Below are 19975 nucleotides of genomic sequence, written 5' to 3' on the forward strand. Positions count from 1 at the left end.
GGCAGCACACACCTCAGCCCTGGGCCTCGGGTGGGGACTTACCTGGGAACCTGCTGGCCATCCCTGGGGGGCAGGCGGGGCGGGCCTGGCAGCGGGCGCACGAGTTGGCCGCGGAGGTGGCGCAGAACATGCCCGGCCGACACTCGCAGACGCGGGAGGAGTTCCAGGAGCACGGCCTCTTCTCCACAAGGTCGTCTGAAGGGCACAGAGGGGCACCACGGGGTTGGGGGATCAGGGCAGGGACAAGGGTGGAGACAGCCTCGCCCAGGGCATCAGATGCCACCGTGGGCCTCTGTAGTGCAGGGAATGGCATCTGGGCCCTTCCGTGCAGAGCCCCCGGGAGGACAGGAGAGCTAGCGGGGTCCACAACCCACACCCCCAGGCCACTAAAATGGGCTGGAAATAAATGAATGCCCCAGTTGTAAAGCAGGCAAAAGACACGCGGAACCTTCCACACACATTGTGAGTGACAGCCGCGGTGTGCTGGGATGCCCAGGTGTGACACTCTGGGACGTGGGGACAGCACAAAGGTGGGAGCCCCCGGGACTCGGGGGAGGGCGCAGGTGGAGCACAGGGAAACCCTTCCGTGTGGCGCTGGGGTGGGGGCCGTGCCGTTAGCCACCCGTCCGAGCCCGGAGTCTGCAGCACCCCAGGGAACCCAGCCATCAGGCATGGACCTGGGTGAACAACAGAGTGTCAGGGGTGGGCAGAACAAGCCTGGGGCACTAACGCAAAGTTTGTTAGGATTGATTTTTATTTATCTGAAAGCCAGAGTGTCAGAGAGAGAGAAAGGGAGATCTTCCATCTTCTGGTTTGCTCCCCCATAGGCCACAACAGCCAGGGAGGGCTGGGCCGGGCTGAAGCCAGGAGCCTGGAGCTCCATCAGGGTGTCCCTTGTGGGTGGCAGGGGTCCAGGCACTCAGCCTCCTTCCGCTGCTTTCCCAGGCGCGTGAGCAAGGAGCTGGATGGGAAGTGGAGCAGCCGAGACCTGAGCTGGTACCCTGATCTGGTGTCGCAGGCAGCGGCTTTACCCACTGCACCATGCACTGGCCCGTGTTGAAGATGGAAACTGAGGGGCCAGGGAGTAGGTAAATGGGAAATCTTGGCACTTCCTGTGCATTTTTTCTATAAGCCTAAAACTGCTCTGAAAGCAATAAATGAAGTCTGTCGATTTTTCTAACAGCCAGGACTTGAGCAGACGTCTCTCCAAGGATGATAAATGAGTGGCAATACACACAAGATCAGACACTCAACTCATTAGCAACTAGGGAAACGCAAATTAAAACCATAATGAGGGGCCTGCGCTCTGGCGCAGCAGGTTAAGCTGCCTCCTGCACAATGCCGGCAGCCCATGTGGGCGCCAGCCATGCCGGCTGCTCCACTTCCGGTCCCGCGCCCTGCTAATGCACCTGGGAAAGCATTAGACAGCTCAGATGCTGGGGTCCCTGCCACACACACAGGAGAACTGGAGGAAGCTCCTGGCTCCTGGCTTTGGCCTGGCCCAGCCCTGTTTGGGGAGCAAACTAGTAGACGGGATCTCCCTCTCTCTCTCTCTCTCTGTCTTTCCTTCTCTTTCAAATCAAGCAATCTTTAAAAACAACTCACAACGAGGAGCAGGCATCTGGCCCAACAGTTAAAACGCTGGTGGAGACAGCACCCGGTATGAGCCCCAGCTCGGCTCCTGATCCCAGCTTCCTGCTGAGGCAGCCCTGGGAGGCAGTGGTGTGAGTGGGTTCCTGACACCCACATGGGAGACCTGGATTGAGACTCCGGCTCCTGGCTCCAGCCCCAGCCCAGCCCTGGTTAGCACAGGCATCCCAGAATTCTCCCCTTGCCCACCACCACTCTTTCGCAATAAATACATAGGGGTCTCTCAAACAGATAAATAAGGTTTTTAAAAGATTTATTTATTTGAAGGGCAGAGAGAGGCAGAGAGAGAGAGAGAGAGAGAGAGAGAGAGAGAGAGAGAGAAAGGGAGAAAGGGAGAGTCTTCATCCTCTGGTTCACTCCCCAGATGGAAGCAATGGTTGGGCCAGGCTGAAGCCAGGAGCCAGCAGCTCCATCCAGGTCTCCCATGTGGGTGCAGGGGCCCAAGGACCTCAGCCATCTTCCACTGCTTTCCCAGGCCACAGCAGAGAGCTGGATTGGAAGTGGAGCAGCCAGGACATGAACCGGCCCCCATATAGGATGCTGGCACTGCAGGTGGAGGCTTTACCCACTGTGCCACAGCACTGAATGCCCCTCCCCCCCACCGGCTACTCTACTTTGAATTCAACTTCTTGCTATTGCACACCCTGGAGACGATGGCTCAAGTAGTTGGGTCCTTGTCAGCCACAGAGGAGACGCACATGGAGTTTCAGGCTTCTGGTTTCAGTCTGGCTCAGCCCTGGCTGTTAAGAGCATTTTGGGGCTAGGGGACGTGGCACTGTGGTGTACTGGGTAAAGCTACCACTTGCAGTGCTGGCATCCCATATCAGTACATGTTCAAGTCCCAGTTGTTCCACTTCCAATCCAGCTCTCTGCTGTGGCCTGGGAAAGCAGTGGAAGATGACCCAAGTCCTTGGACCCCTGCACCCATGTGGGAGACCAGGAAGAAGCTCCCGACTCCTGGCTTCGGATCGGCACAGCTCCAGCCATTGTGGCCATCTGGGGAGTGAACCACCAGATCTCTATCTCTCTGCCTCTCTGTAATTCTGCTTTTCAAATAAATAAATATAAAAGAGAGAGAGAGAGAGAGAGCAGTTGAAGAATGAACCAACTACGTGCCTTCTAAGTCTCTGCCTTTCAAATAAAATGGAAAATAAGTAAAATTTTTCACTGGGGGGAAGAAGTAGAAGTCATCGACTATCAGGAAAAGCAGCACTAATGGAGGAAGGTCCTAAACTTAACAAGCGCTAACAGTCGAGGGAGCAGAAGAAAGAGACAAACGAGCAAGCGCTGGGAAGCGGTCTGGCCGGGTGTGCCGGCCTCCTGGAAGCCAGGCCTGGCCTGGGGTGAAAGCAGCCCCAGCAGTGCAGCGCCCCTGCCCAGGCAGCCCAGGCAGCCGGGGCTCTGAGCAAGCACCTGCCCAGGGCGCAGGCAGATCCCCAGCCCCTACCCACCCCGACCCCAAGCACACGCCCACCTCTGGCTGACCTATGCCTCCCGTCCCCGACCCTCAGGCTCCAAAACGAGTTTCAGAAGTGACCCTCAGTCCCCACAGGAAGCCCTGAGCTGAGAAGACACCCCGGAGCCCAGTGAGGCCAGAGGCGTCCGAGGGGTCGGCACCCACCACGTCAGGACGGAGCTGCCGCCCCCGCTACGCTGGAGCAAGACAAGAAAGGCGACAGCTGGGCCATCGTGGCAGGAGCGAAGGGGAGGGGCAGACAACGGGACAGGGACACAGCGGACAACGGGACAGGGACACAGCAAAGAGCCCAACGGAAACAGAGGCACTGCGAGCAGCCTTAGCAAGAGGCAAAGCTCCCGGAAAACTTGACTTCAAGACTGCAAGTGAGAAGGGAGGCAGAGCAGCCCAGGGACACACGGGGACCGGGAAGTCGGCTGCCAGGCCCCAGGCGGGGGGTGGGACCGGGAAGTCGGCTGCCAGGCCCCGGGCGGGGGGTGGGGGACGCCGGGGAGGACCGACCGCCTGCAAACAGTTCTGGTTTTGCAAGAATAAGGATTATTCTCGGGGCAGGCATCGGGCGCAGCAGTTAAGACGCCTCCTGGGATGTCCACCCCCCTTGTCAGGGGCCCGGGCTCAAGTCCTCCCGGAAAAATGCACCGAGCGGGAACCGGAACCGGTGAGGTGAGGTGAGGCGTGGGAGTGAGAGCTGGGCCGGCCTGCCCCAGGGCGCAGGCACGGATCTGGACAGCACATCAAGGCTGGCCTGCCGGGGACTTCGGCTTTCGCAGGGGCCACGTCCTGGGGGGGCAGTGGGGGCGGGCCGGCTCCTCGCTGCCCTCCCAAGGCTGACAGGAGGAGCCGGGGCGTCAGGCGGAGCCAGGGCATCCTCACGAAGCCCCTAACCACTTGCTGGTTCTCAGAACCTCTTTTCTGAGCTTTAGAGGGTTTCTTCTTTTTCTTTCTTTCTTCCTTTTTTTTTTTTTTTTTTTAAGAAACTGCTGTCTCTTTTGATGTAGACACTTGAGTTTTGAGTCTGAGCTTTGTCATTCTACTTCCTCTGATACAGCTGAATAGAGTGAGCTGTGATGACTTGAACACTATCAATAGCACACAGCCGTTCTGGGGTGGCGGCTCGCAGCTAAGATACCAGTTACCGGGCCGGTGTTGGGGTGCAGTGGGTTAAGCCGCCAACTGTGGTGCTGGCATTCCCATATGGGCGCCTGTTCGTGCCCCGGATGAAGATGGCCAAGTCCTTAGGCCCCTCCACCCACATGAGAGACTCAGATGAAGCTCCAGGTTCCTGGCTTTGGCCTGGCCCAGCCCTGGCTGTTGCAGCCATCTGGAGAGTGAAGCAGTGATGGAAGACCTCTCTCCCTCTCTCCCTCCCTCCCTCCCTCCCTCCCTCCCTCCCTCCCTCCCTCTCTCTCTCTCTCTCTCTCTTTCCTTCTCTCTGTAACTCTCACAAATAAATGAAAAATAAATCTTAAAAAAAAAGATACCAGTTAAGATGCCCACGTCCATATCGGAGGGCCTGGGTTCGACTCCCAAGCCCAGCTCCCACTTCCAGCCGCCTGCCCGTGCGGACCCTGGGGCAGTGGAGACGGCTCACGTGATCTGGGCCCTCCAGCTACAGGGGAGACCCGGCCTGAGTCCTTGGCTGCCAGTTTGGGCCCAGCCCAGTCCTGAGCACTGTGGGCATTTGGGGGATGAAATAGCAGACAGGAATGTGCTCTCTCTATCAATTTTAAAAACATTCGTCATTCCTTTAAAACCCCTTCTCTCCGTCTGCACTCTGGTTACTAAGCCCCCACCCTACACAGAGCTACAAGAACACGGAGCTGCCCAAGGATAGCACGAGGCACTGGAAGACGGACAGCTGGGACGGCAGCACAGCTTCCTCCTTTACCCTCTGCATTGCCCGAGTTTAATAATGAATATAAGTTAATATAAGAAGAATATAAGAATAAGTTAATATAAGAAAGAAGGAGTGCTAATATATTTTTCAAGAATTATTTTTTATTTACTTGAAAGGCAGAGTTACAGAGAGAAGAAGGGAGAGAGAGAGAGAAGCAGAAGAGAGGGAGAGACCTTCCACCCACTGGTTCACTCCCCAAATGACCACAATGGCCAGGGCTGGGCCAGGCCAAAGCCGAGGAGCCAGGAGCTTCTTCCAGGTCTCCCACATGGGTGCAGGGGCCCAGGCACCTGGGCCGTCTTCTGCTGCTTTCTCAGGCGCATCAGAAAGCTGGATCAGAAGTGGACTCCAGGGTCGCAGGTGGAGGCTCAGCCGCCTAAGCCACAATGCGGCACCAGGAATGGGAATATTTCCATCAAGCAATCATGGCATGAAGTGAAAAGGGACTGGAAGGAACAAAGAGTTGTATTTCGTGTGGATAAAAGGTCCAGTCACTAAAACTATACATTATCTATGAGCACCGATGTTCCTACTAGCATACGCTTGACACGGGTGAAGCCAAAGCAGGAAGAAGATGATGAGAGCCTCAGGGTGAACATGCACGTGGGCAGTGAGACTCACACAGCTCTCAGCCACCAGCAGAGCAAAGCTGGTGACCGGTAACAGGCGGCATCTCCTTTAAATGCCTTGGCTGGGCAGGAGGGAGGCTAGGATGGACACACCCTTCTGCTCCTAAATCTGTGTGTACGAGACTTGTTCACCTTATAATAATAAATTTTATAAAATACCATGATTAGCAAGTTTGATCTAAAACACAGATAACTTTGCATGCAACAAAGAGAATACACATCTTTAAAAAAACACCGAACACAGAGGCCGGCACTCTGGCACAATGGGTTAACACCTTGGCCTGCAGTGCCAGCATCCCATATGGGTGCCAGTTGGAGACCTGGCTGCTCCACTCCCCATCCAGCTCTCTGCTGTGGCCTGGGAAAGCAGCACAAGATGGCCCAAGTCCTTGGGCCCCTGCACCCGCATGGGAGACCCAGAAGAAGCTCCTGGCTCCTGGCTTCGGATCGGCCCAGCTCTGGCCATTGCAGCCAACTGGGAAGTGAACCAGCAGATAGAAGACCTCTCTTTCTCTCTCTCCCTCTCTCTCTCTCTCTCTCTGCCTCTCCTCTCTCTGTGTAACTCTTTCAAATAAATAAATAAAATCTTAAAAAAAAACAAAAAACAGACACTGAACACTCTAAAGGTGATCATTTATTAGGCCATAAGAAGAACTCAAATTTCCCCACCCCCCATCTCCCACAAAAACCCACACAAATACCAGATGAACACCAGGTGGCGTTCACTAACCACAGGAAGAAATCAGTGGGGCCAGCGCCGTAGTGCAGCAGGGTAAGCCTCGTGCCAACAACATCGGCAGCCCATAATAAGTGCCAGTTCGAGTCCCAGCTGCTCGCACACTTCTGATCCAGTCCCCAGCCAATGCACCTGGGGAAGCAGTGGAGGATGGCCCAAGCAGGTGGGCCCTGGCCACCCACGGGGGAGACCCAGATGGAGTTCCTGGCTCCTGGCTTCAGCCTGGCCCAGCCCTGGCTGTTGTGGGCATTTGGGGAGTGAAACAATAGATGGAAGATTCTCTGTCTCTCCCTCTCTTTCTGGAGCTCTGCCTTCCAAACAATTTTTTTTAAAGATTCATTTATTTGAAAGGCAGAGCTAAAAAGAAGCAGAGAGAGAGAGAGAGAGAGGTCTTCCATCCACTGGTTCACTCCCCATATGGCCACAGCAGCCGGAGCTGGGCTGATCTGAAGCCTGGAGCCAGGAGCTTCTTCTGGGTCTCCCACATGGGTGCAGGGGCTCAAGCACTTGAGCCATCTTCCACTGCTTTCCCAGGCCATAAGCAGGGAGCTGGATTGGAAATGGAGCAGCCAGGACTCAAACCGGCGCCCATATGGGATGCCAGCACAGCAGGCAGCGGGCTTTACCCGCTCCGCCACAGTGCCAGCCCCTCAAATAAAATTTTTAAAAAGAGAAATTAATAAGAAAAGCGCCCATTAAATGAGCTTTTTTTGGAAGCACTGTGGTCCTAGGGAGAGAACACACACAATTCATGGCGTCAAGCCATCGACTCAACCTCCAGTTCTGCCACGCACCAGCGCTGCGTTGCTTTGCAAAGTCCCTCAGCCCCACCAATCCCGACTCCTCACTGTAAGCCGGGGGTGACCAACGACCCCTCCCCTCAGCCCAGGACTGCGGGAAAGACTGCACTCAACACACGGGAGGCCTCTTCATCTGCACACAGGCCAAGTCTCTGTAGCATACAGATGCAAGAGAGTTTGGCTGAGACTAACCCAAAACCCCGAGAGGGAAACCGAGGCACCAGCCACAGATGCACCCTGCCCTCCAGGTCCTCCACCTCCCCTCTGAGCCCCTGGAAGGAGCCCGCGGAGGGAGAACACGACGCTCACCTGTAGAGCAGCTCACGCAGGCGGTGCAGCGGCCGTCCCTGTTCAGGTAGTAATCGGGCTCGCACTGCTTCCTGCAGTCGGCAGACCCCTGCGGGCACGGCTGCGTGGGTGACAGCCCTGGGAAAAGAAGCAGAGGGAGGGGGAGGGGCGTGGTGCAGCAGCTGAAGTCGCCACCTGGACGCTGCGTCCCATATTGCAGTGCCTGTTGCAATCCCAGCGACTCCGTCCCTGATTCAGCTGCCTTCTGATGAGCCTGGGAAAACGCAGGGGGTGGCCCAAGCTCCTGCCACTCAGGTGGGAGACCTGGATGGAGCGCCTGGCTCCTGGCTCCTGGCTCCTGGCTCCTGGCTTCAGACTGGCCCAGCCACAGTTGTCGCAGCCATATAGGGAGTGAACCAGCGCACAAAAGATCTCTGTCTCTCTCTGTGCCACTCTGCCTTTCAAATAAATAAATTGTTTTAAAAAGCAGCAGCAGCCAGCAGAAAAAAATCCAGGCCACCTCTGATCCCTGCCACCCCCAAACATATCAGTCCAACTCTAGAGCTACAAGAGAGACCTTCAGAAAGTTCATGGAAAAAGAGAATTAAAAGATCAGTTTATTTTGGTGCGAGGCATTTTGAAATCCTTGCATAACTTTATCATAACAAGTGATAAAAGTTCTCCTGGAACTTTCTGAAAACCCCCTGGTACGCATGGATTTCAACATTCTTTATATCAGGAAAAAAATCACTCAATTCTACTCTCATGGACATTTTAAAGTCCCCTAACAGATGGAAAGGGAACTCCACAACGGCCAAAGCCTTGTCCAAGTTCACCCAACAGGTGGGACAAACAGCTCAGGTACCAGAAAGCGCCAGGTCTGGGATTCCAGGGCTGCTACCTGCACCTGCCTGGCTTCGGTCAAGCTACAAAGAATGACCTTATCAGAAAATTAGGTTTTAATAAGAGGACCTACCTCCTGGTGCTGTTGAAAGGGTGAAAGGGACAGCTCCGGCACCCATGGCACCCAGCAGGCTTGAGAAAGCAACCTCGTTCCCCTGCCAGCACTGGGGAGCCCAAGAGTGTCTGGACCCTGAGAGCCAAGTCCGGCATGCGGGGTGCACAAAGCACCCAGCAGCCCTCGCCTCTCACTGCAGGAGGAGACCAAGAGTCGGCACTGAGGCAGGGGGCACAGGGCGCTGGGCACCCTGGCTGTCCGCACGGCTCTGTCCAGGGAGGCTGTGGAAGGCACCCAGCAGCCAGACAGGCCAATCAGGATGCACCATCTTCTTCATCACGGATTGGCTCAGCATGTGCACATGACCCACGCATGCCTGCACTGCGCCCCTGCTCCGAGCACTCCCAGGGGGGCACCCCCACGCGTGGCCTTGCCTTTATTGCTGGGTTCCTGGATGAAAGGCTCGCCTGAGCTCGAAGCTGCCCAGAAGGGGTGGACACTGAGCCCAGGCCGGGTTCCTGAGGGCACCACTGAACAGCCCCTGAAGTTAGGGCTCCGTGGACGCATCTGTGGCTGAGCCACCCAAGTCTCCTTTGTCTTACGCGGGCCCAGAAAGGACAACAGCAAGGACTCGAGATGCGGAGCCCCCAGCTCTTCTGTGCCCCCAGTCACTCCGGGAAGCCTGCACAACAACCAGTAACCAGGAGCTCAGAGACCTTGAGAACTGCTGGTCTGAGCCCTCTGCCGGCCTCGGAGGCTGTGCAGCCTCGCCGCCTCCACCTGCACCCGTGCCGGGATGCCTGACCCCACGCCACCCTCTCCTGTCCCTTCTCGGCACCAGCACCTGTCCCACGGCAGGAGACACACTAGAGGCCAAGTGGCGGGGATGGGGTGGCACTGGTTTTCCACTCGGGACAGTTACTGAACGCCATGGATGTCCCAGGTGACGACGAAGGCCCTGTCCCCGTGGCCCTGACGCTGTAGCCTGCAGACAAGCGACAACCAGGGAAGAGAGAAATGCGCAAGTGGGTTTCTAGGGTGGATCTGAACTCTCAGGACGACAGAGCAGGGATCATGAGTGGGAAAGCAGAGTGGGGGGGCGTGGCCTCACTGCCCCAAGGGACAGAGGTGGCAGCCATGCTGTGGGCTGGAGGGAGAGCACACCAGGCAGGGGACTCCAGCTGGGGAAGGAACAGCTAGGACCAAGGTCGGGGAGCAAAGGCAGGAAGGCCGGGGCTCCGTCACTTCCTTGGTCCTTTCCCGTTCTCCAGGTAGCTTTTCCCGCTGAGCACCCATCCTGCCACCAGAGACCTGTTGGGGGTCTTCTCGGGGCTCGTTCCCAAGACCTTTCTGCCTTCAAGCCCCAGAGTCCGGCAGCTTCGGCCTCGGTATCCGGCAACCGAACCCAGCCGCTCTGGGCCGGGAACTCCTGCCCAGACAGCCGCTCCGCCTGGAGCCTGGTCACCAGCCCCTCCCCGTCCCCCGTCGTCTCCGTCACACCCTCAGCCCTGAGCAGCCCCACCGGGCTGCTTCCAGATTGGCCCGTCTGCGCCCACCTCTGGGCTTCACAGACTCCCTGTCCCCACCCTGAGCACCTGCTCTCCCCACCCTGGCCAGGCCAGCTCCTGCTCATCCTCAGGGCTCCTCTGGACACCACCGTGAGGAGTCAGACGGCTACGAGGCAGCTAGGTCAGGTTCCTGCCAGCCTGAGAAAGCGGGGAGAGCCCCTTTAACAGCAAAGTGCTTGCTTCTTCCCAAAGGCTGCCCTCAGCTGTACTTAGTTCTATCGTGAGCGCGGCTAGTGGGATTACCAAGTCCAGCCCGCGGATGGGTTTTTCAGCCCTGCCTCTGATTGGTCGTTATCCCAGCCCTCTGATTGGTCGTTATCCCAGCCCTCTGATTGGTTGGTTGTTATTTAAGCCCTCTGATTGGTCATTATCCCAGCCCTCTGATTGGTTGGTTGTTATTTAAGCCCTCTGATTGGTCGTTATCCCAGCCCTCTAATTGATTGGTCGTTATCCCAGCCCTCTGAGTGGCTGTGACTCTGCTCCTCCCCAACTGGTTAAATCTAGGTGGCCACTTCTGTGGATACAAGCCAGTATCCAGAGCCACCGTTGTTTGGTGTAGCACGTTAACAACTGCCTGAAATGCTGCTGTCCCATTTGGGCAGCGGTTCAGGTCCCAGCTGCTCCACTTCTGATCCAGCTCCCTGCTATTGCCTGGGAAAGCACTGGAAGATGGCCCAAGTGCTTGGAGCCCTACACCCACGTGGGAGACCCGGAGGCGGGTCCTGGCTTCAGCCTGGCTCAGCCCTGGCCATTGCTGAGCAGTGAACCAGTAGGGTGGGTGGTGTGTGTGTCTCCCTCTCTGCCTGTAGCTCTGACTTTCGAATACATAAATCAATCCTTACAAAGAAATTTTAAAAGGCCAGTATCCGCAGGCTTCCTGGGCGACTCCCTCGGAGCCCCACTCCCAGGGGCTGTGGCAGGAGGTTTCTTGCTTTGAATAATCTCGCTTTGCTCACTGTCTGCGTGGAAGCTCTCTGACACGAGAGGAGAACCGAGACGGCCCTCATCGTCCCGTAACACCACCTCCTCAAGGCGCCCCTGGTTGCCCCAACTAGGTCAGACGCCCCAGGGCTCCAGACGCCCCAGATCCTCACAGCCAGGCGGCTGACTTTGGAGGTCTCCTTGGAGGATGGCTCCCTGCCCGCCCCTTGGCCCTAGCCCTGGTCCAGGGAGGAAGGGACCCCCGGATTCCTCAAGCCACCCGATGCTTGCTTTCTCCTGTTTGGAGCTGGGGGCTGGCAGATGCTTACCCAGCATCCCTTCCGGTGCCCCAGGAGAGACCTACAGACTAGACTGGGAGTACCGTGGGCCAGCCCAGCTTGGTCAAGTGTAGGGAGGGCAGGGCGGGGCGCCGTGCAGGGAGAAAGAGAACATCATAGGCGGAGGACACTGGGTGATGCTCTCGTGTGCTGAGATGGAGTCCCCAGAGCAAAGTAATGGGTCGTGGGAGGGGCTTTTTCAGTAAGAGCTCTGCCCCCGCACGGGGTGGGTTTGTAATAAAACGGAGTTCTCACCACCTCACTCTCTCGCCTGCCACCAAGGGCCACAAGGCCAAAACGCCCTCCATCTGGGAGTTCCCAGCCCCCAGAACCAGGAGAAACCAACATTCGCTTCTTTAGAAATGGGACATCCTGTGACGGCAGCACAAGACAGACAGGCGGGGGGGGGGGGGGGGGGGGGAGGGAGACCGCCTGGCTCAGCCCAATTTCCTGGGTCCTGTGTTCGGACCTCATGAGATCCACTTGGGCTCTGGGACTGACGCCCTCCTGCGGGAGCTGCCGCCAGCTCCCGCCCAGCTCCCACATGGGCATCAGCCTCTCGGTGTTGCACGGCTTCCCAGAGGCCCCCGAGCCGGCTCCGCCAGCACAGGGCAGCCCACATCAGCAGGGGGCCCAGCAGCCCCCAGCAGCCCCCGCAGTCCCCAGCAGCCCCCAGCACCCCTCCAGAAGTCCCCAGCACCCTGCTAGCAGCCCCCGCGGTCCCCGGCTCCCACCACAGCTGTCTGTCCCGTGTGTCACCGCCCTACTTCCGCCTCGGTCACCCTCCCGCTGACCTCCTCCTGGGTCCATGTGCCTGTCACGGCCCAAAATGAACGCTGTGGGGCGAGCGTGAATCCCAGAAGCTCGTGTGTTGGAAACATAATCCCCAAGCCATGTGGACGGCATTTGCCGTCGGAGCCATCGGGGCGTCACGAGGGCTTGATGGAGTCACGGGACACCAGCGACCGGTGAAGAAGGGGCGGCGCCCTGCGCTGGGGGCTTGCTCCGCCGCGCGTGCAGGACGCCGCAGGCAGCCTCACGGGGCAGGCGCGAGTGCCGGCAGCGCGGGCTCCCCAGCACCCGGAATAAACCAACGAGACAAGTAGACCTCTCTTCTCTAAAACTCACGCAGTCACGCAGTTACGGAAGGATGGATGGGGGGTGCACACCAGCTGTTTGGGCCTTCCCCCCATTCCGAGCTCCCACGCCCTCCCCTGTGACCTTGTCTTGGCGGAGCTCTCTCTGCAGTGTCACCTAAACCTAAGTTTGTCACCTCCTCTACTGCTGGGTAAGCTCCTGGGAGCCAGGACCTTGTCCTCCTCACCCGTGTATACAACAGGAGCTCAATAAGTGCTTGCTGCGCCGGTCCCAATTCCTTCTCTCCCCCTCCACGCCTTCCCCGTCACACACTCACTCACACACTTACGACACAGAAATCCCTGCTGGACATTTCAGGCTGAGACACAGACAAGAGTGGGGTGAAGCTGGGTGGGGGGCTGGTGGGAGGGAGCTGCTGGGGGAACCGTGGGAACCTGGGCCGCTGGGGTGGGACAACACAGCCACGTTCGGGCATTCGTCCATCATCCAAAACCCGGGTAAGAACCGGCTGTGTGCTCAGGCCGGGGATCTGGAAGACAGACGCCGGACAGTAAGGACGAGCAGATCAAGGGTCAGGCAAGTGGGACTGGGGAGGCACCGCAGGCCCACGGCAAAGGCGCTACAGCTGGGCTGGGGTCAAGGGACTCAGGTACCGTCAGTTCAAGCCCAGGGATGAAGAGGAATGCATCCTACAGAGAGAGACAGGGACAGGGATGGGGGAGGGAGAGGAGGGAGGGGGCAGAGTGGGGAGGGGCTGTGCAGGGTCGAAGCCTCAGGGGGCAAGGGGGAGACTGGCACCCCCGACGGCTGCCCAAGGCAGGAGGGATGGTGGAGGGTGAGGGGTCAGCCTGGGCGGCAGCTGTCACGCTGAGTGGGCCCACATGAGGGGCTGGGCTTTGTCCAAGGCCAGTGGGAGCAGGAAGAGCCCACCGAGCCCTCCCCCCCCCCACTCTCACAGCCGTTGGAGAAATCCGGGCTCCTGGGACATGACATGCACCCCTCCTGGCGCCCCAGCAAGCCCGGCTCCCTGCTGCACACTCAGCCTGGCCGCACATCACCCCTCAAACCTGGCCGCACTGCAGGGGAGACCCCTCCCTGTGGGGAGCAAGAGCGCTGGCACAAGGGGAGGTGGTCTAGCCGGGCTCCTCCCCACCCCCCAGTGCAGTGCCCTGGGGGCCAGATCCAAACCCGAGGAGCTCAGGCCTCTGCAGCCCCGACTCGCTGCACCACAGCGCCAGCCCCAGCCTGGCCCATCCAGCTCCCTGCTAATGTGGCACCGCGGCGGGCACACAGCAGGCTGCGTCAGTGTGGGTCGTGGCTGTGTTTACCGGAGTGGGGGGGCACCATGTCACTGAGGGGTGGAGGCCGAGGGCAGGGGAGTAGCTGTCGGGAGTGCTGAGGAAGCAGGACAGGCTGGGTGACATCACCGCATTGGGTCCCAAAGGTCCCCCAGCTTCCTTCCTCCACTGCCCGCCCACGTGTGCGCCCTGCCACACAGCTGAGCTGACGGCACACAGACAGCGGCCGGCAAATGTCAGAAATTCCCCTCCCAAGACGGAGGGAGGGGTTTTTGAGGGGTTTTCATTTCTCCTCTCTGGCTTGCCCAGAAGCCCCCAGTGACTAAATCTCCAGCAAAATGCCCCGCCCACCACATCAGCATGGGTGTGGCCCTGGAGCGGGGTGGGGGTGGGGGTGGGGGTGGGGGGGTGGGGGGGCCTCCCCCTAAGTCACACCTTCTAAGTGCAGGGAGCCTGGGCCTGGGACGTCCCTCTCCCTTCCCCCACTCCCTGTCCTGGCACTGCCAAGCTGGGGGTAAAGGAGCCAGAGGAGGACCGTCTTGCTCCCCACAGCTGCGACTGTGGGGCCCACGGAGAGTCACAGAGTGGGGAGGAGGGGTGAAAACCCCAACAAGAGGCCCCCAGGAGAACCCTGTGGGAAGCAGCCCCAGCAGCCAGGGAGGGAGGGAGGGCTCCCTGGAGGGAGGGGTGCTGGGATTGGAGCAGGTAGGGGTGACAGGGGAGGGCACCTGGGGGGCGGAGGCGGGGGGCGTGTCTAAAGGGCCAGAGACTTGAAAGCACACAGAAGGTGCAGAGGACACCACGTACACAAGTTCCCATAGAATGGTCAAGAGGGGGGGCCAGCACCGTACAGCTGCCGTATCCAGTCCTGGCATCCCACACGGGTGCCGGTTCAAGTCCTGGCTGCTCCACTTCTGATCCAGCCCCCTGCTAATGTGCTGGGGAAGCAGCAGAAGATGGCTCAAGTCCCTGGCCCTGCACCCACGTGGGAGACCTGGAAGAAGCTCCAGGCTCCTGTCTCCCCCTGCCCCACCCCTCTCTGTTTCTCCCTCTCTCTGTAACTCTGACTTTCAAATAAACAAATAAAAATATATCAAGAGAGAAGAGAGCCGGCGCCGCGGCTCACTAGGCTAATCCTCCGCCTTGTGGCACTGGCACACCGGGTTCTAGTCCCGGTCGGGGCGCCAGATTCTGTCCTGGTTGCCCCTCTTCCAGGCCAGCTCTCTGCTGTGGCCGGGGAAGGCAGTGGAGGATGGCCCAAGTGCTTGGGCCCTGCACCCCATGGGAGACCAGGAGAAGCACCTGCCTCCTGGCCGCGGCGGCCATTGGAGGGTGAACCAACGGCAAAAGGAAGACCTTTCTCTCTGTCTCTCTCACTGTCCACTCTGCCTGTCAAAAAAAGAAAAAGAGAGAGAGAGAGAGAGAGAGAGAGAGAGAGAGAGAGAGAGAGAGAAGAGAAAGACTGGAAAGGCAAAAAGTGACCTTGTTATTATAAGAATGAGATTTAATTGTTGGCGGGATGGATGGACGGATGGATGAGGAGTGAATGGCTAGATGGTGGATGGACAGACGAGCAGACAAATGGACGAGAGGTGGGAGGAAGGAGATGAGGAGGGGGATGGGGACGACAGGGTGGTGGGAAGGAGACGGGAGGGGGCGGTGCTATGGGCTGGACTGTGCGATCCCAAGATTCCCGTGTTGAAACCCTCATGCCCCACCCCAGAGTGACGATATTTGGAGACAGGACTTTCACGAGGCAGCTGACGTTCAGTGATGCCTGAGAGGAGCAGTGGCCTCCCTTCATGGGGGGGTGGGTGGGTAGAGTCCCCATCGCGAGAAGGCCGCCGCCTACCGGCCAGGAGGGCAGCTTTCCCCAAGAGCTGTACTTGACTGTGGACCCTGTAGCTTCCAGAATTGTGAGCAAACAGACACCTGCTGTCTGTGCAGTCCACGGCAGCCAGAGGTGAGTGACACACACAGGGGATGGATGGCTGGGGGCCAGAGGGGAGGGAAAGCAGAGGGCGGACGGCAGGTGCACAGACCGGGGGTGGGGGGCACTGAAGTCCCCAGCCCGGAAGCAAGGCGACCCACCTCACACTTCCGTCAGGATCCACACTAAAGCATAAAATACAGTTCTGTTCCCCCCCTTCAGTGGCTACTCTGAATCATTTTTGGAAATAGAAAATACCAAAAATAGCAAATTCTTTCCCTAAATGTCTGCCTCTGTCTGTCTGAGCCTCACGAGGGTGTTCAGTGGCCACAGGTCTGGGAACACCTGGCGAGGGTTCCCGCAATGACCCTGGGTTTCTTTGCCTGCCAGGCCACAGGCCTGCCCTCCCTCACCAGGAAGCCCTCCAGACAACACTCGCCCACATCCAGCGATGCCCACGTGCAGTGACTCCCCCCCACCCCCCGCCGCTGGCAGAGTGACGTGTGCCCCCCTGCCATGACCTCTGGTCTGGAGCTCGGAGACCGCACAGCGGCTCTGTCTCGTGCCCCAGCCGGCGGAGGCCTTTGGGTGGGCTGTGGGGCTTCCATGGTCAACCACAGCCCCTGAGAGGCCTGCCCGCCCCCCACTCGAGATGCCCACCGCCCCAGGGTGAAGATGTGTTCTGGGCTGCAGCGGACCGGAGCTGCCAAGGGCTTCAAGGCCCCAGAAACAAGGGGCCGCTGGGGTCCACCCCAGCCCCGGCCGCTCTGCAGTACCCTTGCTGAGCCGGATAGCGTCGTGTGCAGAGGCAGCAAGGTGAGCGCGTGGAGATGCATCAGGCCAGGACCGTCTCAGGCTGCCATGCAGTAAGTGCCCAGTAAGGGGCAGCTCTGAGTCACAAACCCGCAGAATGGATTCTTCTGGCCGTGGCAGCCAACCCGGTCCCCCCACTCTGCCTTCCTTCAGTGACCCGCAGCCAAGGGCCGCAGCGTTGGCAGCTCCGGCTTTCCTCCTCGCCAGCCCCCAGAGGCTCAGAACTCCAGGACAAAGCCCTGCTGTCCCCTGCCCAGGCCCAGCTCACCTGAGGGGCAGCGGTAGCAGCACTGGCCGGCAGCCTTGTCGTAGTAGCGTCCGGGGTCTCTGGCACAGGCGTCCTTGAGGGCGCGATCCTGGGGGTCAGAGAAGAGGGTGAGGCCTGGCAGAGCCAACAGAGGTCGCCCTTGAGCCACTCTAGTCCTGGGAGCCCTAGGTCTGCTCGCGGCCAAGGCTGGGCCTGAGACCCAGCCGCACAATGCAGAACCGGGATGAGGGGTGGGCGCGTGGCACAGCAGTTAAGATGCCGACGGGCTGTCCAAGGCCATATCAGAGGCCCGGGTTCAAATCCAGCCCTGTTTTTTTTTTTTTTTTTTTTTTTTTTTTGACAGGCAGAGTGGACAGTGAGAGAGAGAGACAGAGAGAAAGGTCTTCCTTTGCCGTTGGTTCACCCTCCAATGGCTGCCGTGGCCGGCGCGCTGCGGCCGGCACACCGCGCTGATCCAATGGCAGGGGCCAGGTACTTCTCCTGGTCTCCCATGGGGTGCAGGGCCCAAGCACTTGGGCCATCCTCCACTGCCTTCCCGGGCCACAGCAGAGAGCTGGCCTGGAAGAGAAGCAACCGGGACAGAATCCGGCACCCCAACTGGGACTAGAACCCAGTGTGCTGGCGCCGCTAGGTGGAGGATTAGCCTATTGAGCCACGGCGCTGGCCTCGGCCCTGCTTCTGACTCCAGTTTCCCGTTGGTGCACATCCTGGGAGGTGGCAGGGATGGCTCAAATGCTTGGGTCCCTGTCACCTGCATGGGAGACCCAGATGGAGCCCCCAGTTCCTGGCTTCAGCCTGGCCCAGCCCTGGCTGCTTTGGGCATTTGGGGAGTGAACCAGTGGATGGAATTAATCACCCCGTCTCTGTTTCTCTGCCTTTCAAATAAAATGAAAATAAACACACAGCAACATATTTAAAAATCAGGATGAGAACTTCCGGATCCATTCCTTCCTCCCCAAAACACTCCATGAGGGAGAAGAGGCGGAGGGCAACTCCAACGCCCACCCCAACGCTGGGCGTTCCGGCCTCTCTCCTCCCCCACACCTGCAGCAAACGCTCCCGGCCCCCTTTGGAACCCTGGCCCTCTGCCGGCTTTCCCCCTCCGCCTTCCCCGGGGTTCACCACGGAGTCGCCTCCTGACGAGCTTGGCTGCTGGGGCCGAACCCCTACAGATGGCGCCCAGCGTGGGCGCGGGGAGAAGGCGCCGGGCAAGCAGGAGGGCGCCACCACGCCGCCCCCTCCTCCCTGTCTTGGCTGGCCCTGGCCCTGGCGGACAGCTCACCAACATCCCCTTGGGGGTTAGCACCCTTTATATTTGAGTGCTGTTTAAGCCACGTCTGTCCACCCAGCGTGTCCGGGAGTTCCCCCACGTGACCTGCCGGGGGCTGTGGTCTGACCTTTGCTGCCAAGTCCCCTCCTTGTGTTTGGGGTGAAGCACAGGTCCAGGACTGGTTTTTTCAGGAATGTGCACTTGGAACAAACTCCCTGCTGTATCCCTGGGGCTCTTTGGAAGTCAAGCCCCACGGTTAGGAAGAGGTTAAGAGAGGAAATCTCATGTTACAGAGGAGGAATGCAGCCCAGAGAGGTGCAGCCACCTGCCTGAGGTCACACAGCAGCCAGGTGCAGAGAGGAGAGTTGAACTCACTGTGTCCCCAATTCTGTCCCCATCTCTGGGCCACAGGATCATGCTTAGCATACAAAAGCCCAGGTGCTAGGGCTGGTGCTGTGGTGTAGCTGGTTAAGCCTCCACCTATGATGCCGGCATCCCATATGGGTGCTGGTCCGAGACCCAGCTGCTCCACTTCTTTTTTTTTTTTTTTTTAATTTTTTGACAGGCAGAGTGGACAGTGAGAGAGAGAGAGACAGAGAGAAAGGTCCTCCTTTGCCGTTGGTTCACCCTCCAATGGCCGCCGTGGCCAGTGCGCTGCGGCCGGCGCACTGCGCTGATCCAAAGCCAGGAGCCAGGTGCTTCTCCTGGTCTCCCATGGGGTGCAGGGCCCAAGCACTTGGGCCATCCTCCACTGCACTCCCTGGCCACAGCAGAGGGCTGGCCTGGAAAAGGGGCAACTGGGACAGAATCCGGTGCCCCAACCGGGACTAGAACCCAGTGTGCCGGCGCCACTAGGTGGAGGATTAGCCTAATGGCCCTGGCGCCAGCCTGCTCCACTTCTGATCCAGCTCCCTGCTAATCTGCCTGGGAAAGCAGCAGAAGATGGCCCAAATCTTTGGGTCCCTGCACCCATGTGGGAGACCCGGATGGAGCTCTGGGCTCTGCTGCTGACTTTGGCACAGCCCAGTCCTGGCTGTTATGGCCATCTGGGGAGTGAACCAGCAGATGGAAGATCTCTCTCTCTCTCTCTCTCTCCCCCCTCCTCCTCCTCTTCTCTCTCTGTAACTCTGCCTTTCAAATAAAAAAAAATCTTTAAAACAATTAAAAGCCCATGTGCCGAGGACACATCACCCTAAGGCCATCCTAACAAAAGCCCACGGTCTGAATCCAATCAGGGAGAAACATCAGACAAACCAATGCAGGAAAGACAAGGAAGAGCCGAGGAATGTTCCAGAATGGGGGAGAGACATGAAGGCTGATGCTGAATCGGGGTGGGGGGCAGCTACCAAGGAGCCTGGTGGGATAAGCGGTGAGCCCTGATGCTGGGTTCTGTGAGTGGCATTGATGACTTATTTACATAACAGAAGCAAGCAGGCTGAAATATTCAGGAGCGAAGGGTCCAAATGTCTGCAACTAACCCGCAAATGGTTCCACAAAAGAAAATAGCAGTAATACAGCAGCGCGTGTATGCATGGAGAGGAGCGAACAAAACCGCACCTGTAACAGCCAGGGGGTGTCGGTGTGCATCCACGGCTGACCCCCAGAGGGCGCTCTTCCCACTGCCAGACTCAAAGCTGAGTCCATCTTCCATGTGGCGCTTACTGGTCAGGCCACAGGTCTCGCCAGCTGTTCCCAGACATGTGGGTGGGGGCCCGGCTCAGCCCCCTCTCCCAGCACCCAGCCCCTGCGGCTGGCCTTTCCCAGAAGACACAGCAGGGTTTCTTTGGCCTGTGATGTCATCACTTTACAAGAGTCCAGAAAGGGGGGTAGAGTCAAGGACCTGTGTGGTTGCAGAAGTGATGGGAATGGCAGCCCGAGACCCTGTCACCATGGAAACCAGGCTCCCAGAAGGCGGAGCCCAGCCCAAGGTGGGGTCCAGATTTGAGGCGGGGGGGGGGGGTGTTGTGGTGCCGCAGGTAAAGCCACCACTTGGGATGCCCACGCTCCACACCCGAGTGCCGGTTTAAGACCCGGCT

At 58.8% G+C, this 19975-nt stretch overlaps 1 protein-coding gene across 1 annotated transcript in view; it reads right to left on the reverse strand.

The window, feature by feature from the left end:
- Window positions 1–19975, reverse strand: part of TNFRSF8 (TNF receptor superfamily member 8) — a 62195-nt gene that overhangs the window by 31029 nt on the left and 11191 nt on the right. The window contains exons 2-4 of the mRNA XM_051834348.3: window positions 16670–16757; window positions 7499–7615; window positions 43–195 (exon numbers count right to left, since the gene is read on the reverse strand). Of these exons, the coding sequence (XP_051690308.3) occupies window positions 43–195; window positions 7499–7615; window positions 16670–16757 (358 nt within the window). The remainder of the gene's footprint in view (window positions 1–42; window positions 196–7498; window positions 7616–16669; window positions 16758–19975) is intronic.

The sequence above is a fragment of the Oryctolagus cuniculus genome, chromosome 7 (assembly GCF_051225735.1).
Source record: "Oryctolagus cuniculus isolate XC-2025 breed Fujian yellow rabbit chromosome 7, ASM5122573v1, whole genome shotgun sequence".
Lineage (NCBI taxonomy): Eukaryota > Metazoa > Chordata > Mammalia > Lagomorpha > Leporidae > Oryctolagus > Oryctolagus cuniculus.